Raw genomic sequence first — 8,565 nt, forward strand, 5'->3', positions numbered from 1 at the left:
CTATGTACCCACAAAAATAAATTAAAAACTGAAATTAAAATTAAAACCAAAGGGAGGAGAGTATAATGAGGCATGTGTGACCCATGGCTTGAACCAGCTTTTCAGGTTAACTTTGGAAAGTCCTTATCCAAGAAGAGGGATCCATTTAGTCAATAGGAGCTTAGAAAATAATTTTTAGTTTATAAGTAGAAAAAAGGATTTTTAATCCCAAGCCATAGCTCTCAATCAATCCCTGCAGAGAACCCTGTTCTTTACTCTGGAGATAAACACTATTTTTCTTTTCCACTGAATAACACCACATTTCAAAATGAGGGGAAACATCTTGAAACGAAGAGGTACAGCCTCATTAAATTTGATTTGGTTTCCATTGTAATTAATTTAATCACGTGTTCTAGAGTTTGTCCTCAGTCTTCTCCTACTTTAGGCCCACGATCTGTTGAATTTGCTCAGCTCCTTGCTCAACAGCAGGAAATCAGTTTGAATTATTTAAAAACCTCATTGTGGCTGGGAGCGGTGGCTCATGCCTATAATCCCAGCAATTTGGGAGGCCAAGGTGGGCAGATCGCTTGTTGTCAGAGGTTTGAGACCAGCCCGGCAAACAGAGTGAAACCCCATCTCTACCAAAGACACACAAATTAGCTGGGTGTGGTGATTCATGCCTGTAATCGCAGCTACCTGGGAATCTGAGGCAGGAGAATTGCTTGAACTCAGGAGGCAGAGGTTTCAGTGAGCCAAGGTGGTGCACTGCACTCCAGCCTGGGCAACAGAGCAAGGCTCCGTCTCAAAATAATAATAAATAAATACATAGGTACTCACAAGGCATCTAGAAGGTTAATACTTATGGTCTGCAAATAGCCACATTTTTTAGCTGGCCACAAATTACAATTGCAGAATATTTGTGGCCAAACAAGACATCTTCCACCAAGTCTGAAAAGTGTATAAATGTCCTAGGAGTGCAGCATTTTTTTTGTAAGGATAATGAGCTAGCTTAGGTCAACAGGTTAACGGTCATTGTTAAAACAAATAACCCCTGACTTTAGTGAGTACATCTGCACCTTCCAAGTTTAATTATAACTCTTTCTGTTTATAGTTACTTATAAGTAGAGACACTAACAAAAGACAGTACATTCCTGCTCTTGTTTTCTGAGTATGTCCAACTCTGTAATGAAGTCATTTCTAATAAACTTGCTTCTTTCACTGTGCTGACTCACCTCAATTTTTTTCCTGCACAAGATCTAAGAATCCTACTTTGTGGTCTGTATCAGGACCCTCTTTTCCAGCAACATCTTTCAGCAACACCATGAAGGGACACCAAGACAAGACCCCCACTCCAAGGAAAACAATCCACACAGAATCAATCAGCTGACACCTGCATGCTCTGTGCCTGACAAGACCCAAATGGCCAGCAATTTTCTCCTTCTCCAGTTAAACCTGTCCAACATTGAGGAACCTATCCAGGTGAGAACTGGCAACTCTAATTTACTCAGATGCCTTTCTGCAGGAGATTCAAATATTTGCTAATGCTCACTGATACCTTCACTGGTTAGATCGAGGCATTCCCCATCCCATTTGAAAAATGTTTACCGGAAGAAATAGCTCCTCAGTTTGGGTCATCTAAAAGCCTGCAAAGTGACAATGGCCCATCTTTTGCGGCAGGCGTATCCCAACACCTATCCTCAGCTTGAAGAATCCAATATTACCTTCACTCTGCGTGGAGACCGTGGTCCTCTGGAAAGGTGAAAGGGCTAGTCCTACTCTAAAGAAGACTCTAGCTAAATCAGAGGCCTGACTATCTCTAACACCCATAGCTTACTGCGGGCTTGAACTGCTCCAAAGTCAAACTTATAATGAAGTCCTGTAGAGTTAACATACGGAAGACCTTTCCTAACCACAGATCTCCTAACAGAGGAAAGGACTCATCAATTACAAAAATATGTCCTCAATCTAGGACAGGTGCAAGGCACTCTGTGAGTATGGAAACTGGAGTCCTCCCCTCCCACATGGGAAGAAAATTCAGTTTCAGTTCAGCTAGGGATTTAGTCTTACTAAAGACGTGGGAGGAAGTTCTCCAGCTGACCAGCTTTCCCCAACGTGGAAGGGACCACAGCAGGGACACCTGAGCTCCCCAACAGACGTTCAACGCCAAGGGACTCACAGGTGGGTACACCTGTGTGGACGTCAAGCTGCTGCTTATTCTGGGAGCCCAATGTGAGGCTGGGGGAGGTGGGCGCGGGGCTATTTCAGCGTTGGCAGAGGGCGGGCTGGGTCACTGCGCGTCTGCTCCTCCTCCTCGCGTCTCTCCTGCCGCCCTGATCCCGCCTTAGCCATGAGGGAGATCGTGCTCACGCAGGCCGGGCAGTGCGGGAACCAGATCGGCGCCAAGGTTGGCAGTGGGGGCTCTGAGGGCCCAGCTCGGGCCTGCGGGTGGCCAGGGAAGGTGTTGGCAGGGGCAGGGGCGGGTCCCTGCCGGGGACGCGGGGGGACTGGGCGGCTGGCGAGGCGGCCGGGGTGGACCCAGGGACACGGCGGCCTAGGGATGGGGGTGGGAGAGGAGCTGGGGCGCCCCAGTGACTGGCCCTGGCCTGTCCGGCCCCTCCCGTCTGGCAGTTCTGGGAGGTGATCTCTGATGAGCACGCCATCGACTCCGCGGGCACCTACCACGGGGACAGCCGCCTGCAGCTGGAGCGCATCGACGTGTACTACAACGAGGCCTGCGGTGAGACCCCGACCTTCCCCACCGCCCTCCTGGGAACGCGGCCCTCCCCTCGCTCATGGCCTCCCGCCCCTCTCAGGTGGCAGGTACGTGCCCCGCGCTGTGCTGGTGGATCTGGAGCCGGGCACCCTGGACTCTGTGCGCTCGGGGCCCTTCGGGCAGATCTTCAGGCCGGACAGCTTCATCTTTGGTGAGCTGTGGGTGAGGACTGGGGGGAGATTCCTTAGTCGCTCAAAATCTAGGAGTGCCCCAAGGTCATCGCCCTGGGAACTGCGGAGCCAGGGCCTCTGAACACCCTCCTATCCTCCCAGTGGAGTCGCCCCGACTGCCTCCTAAACGGGCTTTGGGAGGAAGGCAGGTGTCTCCTCAAGGTGAAGAGCTACTCATGTCAACTCCCTGCAGGGAGCTGAGCTGGGGCTGTGGCTACTGCCTTCCCTGAAAATGGGCAGGAGCCACCTGCAGGGAGGTCTGTCAGCCTGTCTCAGGTTTGACTCCTGACTTAATTTCTAACAGGGGAGGCTGCTGTCCTGTAACTCTGGGGGAGGGGTTTCATTTGCTCCACCTGCAGGGCGAATGGTCCTGTCACCTCACATGTGACACTTGGCCCTTTTTGCATTATGGTGACCACTGATGACCATATACCTGGCCATCGAGTGACTGGCTGTACTGTCTTACAGGTCAGTGTGGGGCCGGAAACAACTGGGCCAAGGGGCACTACACAGAAGGCGCGGAGCTGATGGAGTCAGTGATGGACGTTGTCAGAAAGGAGGCTGAGAGCTGTGACTGCCTGCAGGGTTTCCAGCTGACCCACTCCCTGGGTGGGGGGACGGGGTCTGGGATGGGTACCCTTCTGCTCAGTAAGATCCGGGAGGAGTACCCAGACAGGATCATAAACACATTCAGCATCCTGCCCTCCCCCAAGGTGTCAGACACGGTGGTGGAGCCCTACAACGCCACCCTCTCGGTCCACCAGCTCATAGAAAATGCAGATGAGACCTTCTGTATAGACAACGAAGCGTTATACGACATCTGTTCCAGGACCCTGAAACTGCCCACGCCCACCTACGGTGACCTGAACCACCTGGTGTCTGCCACCATGAGCGGGGTCACCACGTGCCTGCGCTTCCCAGGCCAGCTGAATGCTGACCTGCGGAAGCTGGCCGTGAACATGGTCCCGTTTCCCCGGCTGCACTTCTTCATGCCCGGCTTTGCCCCACTGACCAGCCGGGGCAGCCAGCAGTACCGGGCCCTGACGGTGGCTGAGCTTACGCAGCAGATGTTTGACGCTAGGAATATGATGGCAGCTTGTGACCCCCGTCATGGCCGCTACCTAACGGCGGCTGCCATTTTCAGGGGTCGCATGCCCATGAGGGAGGTGGATGAACAAATGTTCAACATTCAAAATAAGAACAGCAGCTACTTCGCTGACTGGCTCCCCCACAACGTCAAAACAGCCGTCTGTGACATCCCGCCCCGGGGGCTAAAAATGTCAGCCACCTTCATTGGGAACAACACGGCCGTCCAGGAGCTCTTCAAGCGTGTCTCAGAGCAGTTTACAGCAATGTTCCGGCGCAAGGCCTTCCTCCATTGGTATACGGGCGAGGGGATGGATGAGATGGAATTTACGGAGGCGGAGAGCAACATGAACGACCTGGTTTCTGAGTATCAACAGTATCAGGATGCCACAGCTGAGGAGGAGGAGTTTGAGGAATATGCTGAGGAGGAGGAGGCCTAGAACTTTCCTTTTCTAGGTAAAGGGGGGAAGCAGTATGGATTCTTTACTGTGTTCTGACTGCCATGTGTCACTACACACTTGTTCGTGTCTTCACCTCCTCCTCCTGCATTTTAAAGCATTTTTATAGTATACGATTTTGCCTAATAAAGTATTCTCATAACATCTGGCTTCACCTCCAACTTCTATCTATGGGCCCTCCGGCTACGGCTGCCAGGTGCGCATGGTTGTCCTGCAAGGCCGAAGCTGCCTGGGTTTGTCCTGTGCCCAGGAACAAGCATTCCAGTGGCTCCAGGAGGGGTCGGCATGGGCTGTGGACATGGCAGGCAGGCTTCACATGAACCTGGGGATGCCCTGGGCCTTGGGCGGCTACGTGGTGGAAAATCTGTTCTGAAGGCAAGCCTTGGCTTATCCCATGTTCCAGACTTCTAGGGGACCAGCTGGCCCTCTGTTTCTGGAACCCTAAAAGTGGTCAGTGACCCTGGTGGGCAAGGTCCCCAAAGTCCCATCTCAGGGTAGGAATGTGGTCAGGCAGCTGGCTCTGAACCAGCAATGAAGGATGGGCAAGTAGGACCCCAGCCACTCCATCACCATGACGGCCTGGGTGTGTTTGTGTGGTCTCATTCTCTTGAGGTGGGTGTGGGATATCTGGCAGGGACTAGTGGGCAGGAATCAAGCCCAGTGTATACTCACATGCACTGACCCCTATGCAGAAGGGGATTAGGTCCTGGGGGCCATAGATGGTGGTTGCTGGGCCTGTGTGCTCAGGGCAGTCTCTCCAGAGGCACAGATGGGGTTTCTGAACAGGACCTGGGGAGACGGGCAGGTGCTCACAATGCTGCTTCCCCCAACTGGCAGCCAGTGAGAAAAACGCCCGAGTGGAGGTCGGACCTGCCCCAGTCTGGAGGGCTGATGCTCTCCGGAAAAGTGGCTAATGCATACTGTCTGTGTCTCCCTGTCCCGCACTCCAAAACTTCAGGGCAAAAATAACCCAAGATTGTCAGGATGAGACTGGTGAGGGTGGCACCTTTGGGGATAGGCCCTTTAGCCTGGCAGTCTCCTCCCCAGGCTTCTCGGGGAGCCCGGACTTCAAAGCCTGCTTTGGGGAAGCTGTCAAATAAGAGATGTGTGTGTGTGAGCTGGGTGCCGGGCAGCATGCACGGACGGTGCTCCTCTACCTGGCTCTTGTAGAACTTGTCCATGGCCTGTGTGATGGTCTCTTGGTAATTCCCACCCCCACCCCCATCACACAGATAAGATGAAGCCAGCATGGCCTGGGGGTGGACAGATGTTCAGGTTCTACCCCAGGTCCGCTGGACATACCCACCTGCCTCCGACGTGTCGGGAAAACAGGTGAGGCCCCTTTTTGTTCTCTGAATGTTGGCAATGGTCTATTGCAGCCAAATGGGAATGGGCAGGCAGGAGAGTGCCTCATCTCGAAAGAAGTGGCTCCTGGAAGCAGCTGGGAGGGGAGAGAGGTCCCTCATACTCCCCCAACCTGTTCTTGGAGCAGGAAAAGGGGCGTCTGTGACAGCCCTGCTCAGTGGCTCTCACTCTGAGGGGTGTCCTTGCCCAACCCAGGTGCGCACACATCTGAGACGGCCTTGCATGGACCTAGTTGGGAAGGTTCAGCTGCAGCAACCACTGGAACCTGCCTACACCTAGTGTCTCCACTCATGCGTGGGGCTAGATGCTCCTCCCTCCTGTAGTGGTGCAGCCAGAGTGGCAGAGGGGGCAAGTCACTGCTGCAGTTCCCACCTGGGTCTGAGTGGCGGTCAGGCTTGGTGCCCATGTATTTCCCAATTACCTAGTTCCATCTGGGGGCTTCATGGACAGGAGTAGTGCTTTTCCAGGCCTCTTTTCCATATGCCAGCTACAGGCCCAGGTTTCCCAAGTTTCTGGGGCCCCTCTTCCAGCCCGGCAAGCATGGTGTGTTGTAGGGGAAGGACATCAAGCCGACAGGCAGCAGAACCTGTCTGGGTATGTTCTCTACCCCTGGAGGCCCCTGGTTGTTTACCTCTTTGGGTGAGAGTCGGCTTAGATTCTCGACATTCTTGTAGGACTTCAGAACTGTACAGGCAGGGGCCCAGGAGGGAGCAGGGGCTGGGAGCTAACCAGTGTAGTGGGGGTTGTAGGGCTCAGTTTGGTCTTGCAGGAAATTCAGGGAGGCTTGGATTTGCTGAAGCTATAGACGAGCTTGGGCTTGGATATGGAAACAGTAGGGAGCCGGGGCTCTTCTGCATGCTGGAGTCTGAGTAGTTGCACCCTGGTGCATCCCCAGGTGTTTCCCACCTGGAGCACCGCTGTGGATAGAAGCCGGGAAAGCTGTGGAGGGAAGAGGAGGAGGCAGGAGTCTCAGGGCAGCCCCAGCAGCCAGGCAGGGCCTCTGCAAGTGACAGGCAGATCCAGCCTGTTGGCCACTTAGCAGCTGCTCGGCCAGCTGCAGACCACCTGACCTCTGCTCAACAGTGAATGGGGGTTGCAGAAGCACTTTCCTTCTGGGACTTCTGAAGCTCAAAGGGGCAGCACACACCACGTGCTGAGAAAGCGCCGAACTCAGGCAAGCTTCTCCAAGAGCACCTCATCAGATTAGCATCCAACCTGTACAGGACACCATCGAATCTCCCCATCCCTCATTCCAGCTGAAGAAACCAACCTGTACAGGACACCATCAAATCTCCCCATCCCTCATTCCAGCCGAAGAAACCAACCTGTACAGGACACCATCAAATCTCCCCATCCCTCGTTCCAGCTGAAGGAACCAACCTGTACAGGACACCATCGAATCTCCCCATCCCTCGTTCCAGCCGAAGAAAAGGGAGTCTCTGTCCTAGGGGAGCGAGCACAGGCCTATCTATGCAGTGGGCACACGGCCCAGGTTGGGGGAAGGCCCTTGGATACATGCTGGTTTCACCAACCATCTGTGGCTTGGGTTTGGCCTGGACCCCTGTACCCCAGGAGGCCGGTAGCCCCCTGCATGGGACAGGACTGGGAGGTGGGTGGGAGGGCCGAGCTTTGAGGGAAGCCATTATTTGGCCTCATGGGAAGTGGTGCAGGTGGTTGTTGGTGGCTCAGTTTTGCAGGACCTGGGTGATCACCCAAGGAGTGAAAATTGCCTTTTTATGAGAAATTGCCAAAATTGATGCAAGCTCATCAGTTGAAAAGGTGAGTAATGCTGACAGGCGGCTTCACCTGCCCCTTCCCCACAAGTAACTGGTGTTCAGAGGTGGATTTGGTTCCTTCCCAGCCTTTCCCCTTTGCATGTAGCTGTGTGCACGTACTTTTGTGTGTACACACACGTTCCCTGGAGGGGTTACTTTTATTTTTTCATTTGGGGCGATAACTAGTGAGGCAGCCGGACACTCGCTTATCTTGTCTTTTAAGTGTGGAGTCCTCCATGGAGTGGGCATCGGGGACGTACTAGCTGGCCTCTGCCAGCTGTTTGGCTGCCCCAGTTTCCGCCCTTCACAGACATGCTGGCCACCTGGTGTGACATTCAGTGGCCTTGTTTGCAGCTAGTGTGATGAGACAAGTGGATCAGGTACGTTATAAAACTGAGAAAGCACACAACGTGCAGAGGGAAAGGAATAATGACCATGTGTGTACTGCTCTGCTAAAGTCCATGTCACGTGACTGAGATGACAAACATTTTTTCACCTAACATTTGGGCCCTGAGACAGGGCATTTATGTTTTACTTTTGATTTATAACAGAGTTAGAATAAATACTACCAGGCTTTCTTTTCTATTTTCCCCAACTCCCACTTTACCCCTCAAGTTTACCTACCTCAGAGAGAAAGCGGAGCTCGCCTGGTTAATGAGAGCCTGAAATGATTTGAGCCAGGTCACTGTGTAAAGGTCATACTGCTTCTGTCTCCTTGTACATCACTTGCTCAGCTCAGATATTTCATAGCTCCCTGTACACAGGTAGCTGTGTTACACTCCTAGCCTGCTTTCTTGGTTTGATACATGCCTGAGAGCATGTGGGAGCACTTAAGGTCTAGGGTCATGGGAGGACTGTTCTGCCCACTCCAGCTCATCTCTCCAGCTCGGCCTGCATGCATGCCTTCCTCCATCTGATTCCAGAGCAGGGGGTGGGAGGTCTCACACTGACCTCCAGCT

The 8,565-nt window shown here is 53.2% G+C and overlaps 1 protein-coding gene across 1 annotated transcript; it reads left to right on the top strand.

Moving 5' to 3' along the window:
* The first annotated feature begins 2,256 nt into the window (after positions 1-2,256).
* LOC101018350 (tubulin beta-8 chain) lies at positions 2,257-4,610 on the top strand. Its single transcript, XM_031662251.1, has 4 exons — positions 2,257-2,383; positions 2,608-2,716; positions 2,793-2,903; positions 3,391-4,610. Exons 1-4 carry the CDS (start codon positions 2,327-2,329, stop codon positions 4,446-4,448), a joined length of 1,335 nt encoding a protein of 444 aa, XP_031518111.1. The 5' UTR covers positions 2,257-2,326; the 3' UTR covers positions 4,449-4,610.
* The last annotated feature ends 3,955 nt before the right edge of the window (positions 4,611-8,565 follow it).

The sequence above is a fragment of the Papio anubis genome, unplaced genomic scaffold (assembly GCF_008728515.1).
Source record: "Papio anubis isolate 15944 unplaced genomic scaffold, Panubis1.0 scaffold502, whole genome shotgun sequence".
In the NCBI taxonomy this organism is placed as follows: domain Eukaryota; kingdom Metazoa; phylum Chordata; class Mammalia; order Primates; family Cercopithecidae; genus Papio; species Papio anubis.

What these genes read in the sequence shown, in the direction of transcription:
- LOC101018350 (XM_031662251.1), top strand. Translation starts at nt 2,327, where the DNA reads ATGAGGGAGATCGTGCTCACGCAGGCCGGGCAGTGCGGGAACCAGATC. An exon ending in GTACTACAACGAGGCCTGCG is followed by an intron (nt 2,717 to 2,792) that starts GTGAGACCCCGA and finishes CGCCCCTCTCAG; the next exon opens with GTGGCAGGTACGTGCCCCGC. An exon ending in GCCGGACAGCTTCATCTTTG is followed by an intron (nt 2,904 to 3,390) that starts GTGAGCTGTGGG and finishes ACTGTCTTACAG; the next exon opens with GTCAGTGTGGGGCCGGAAAC.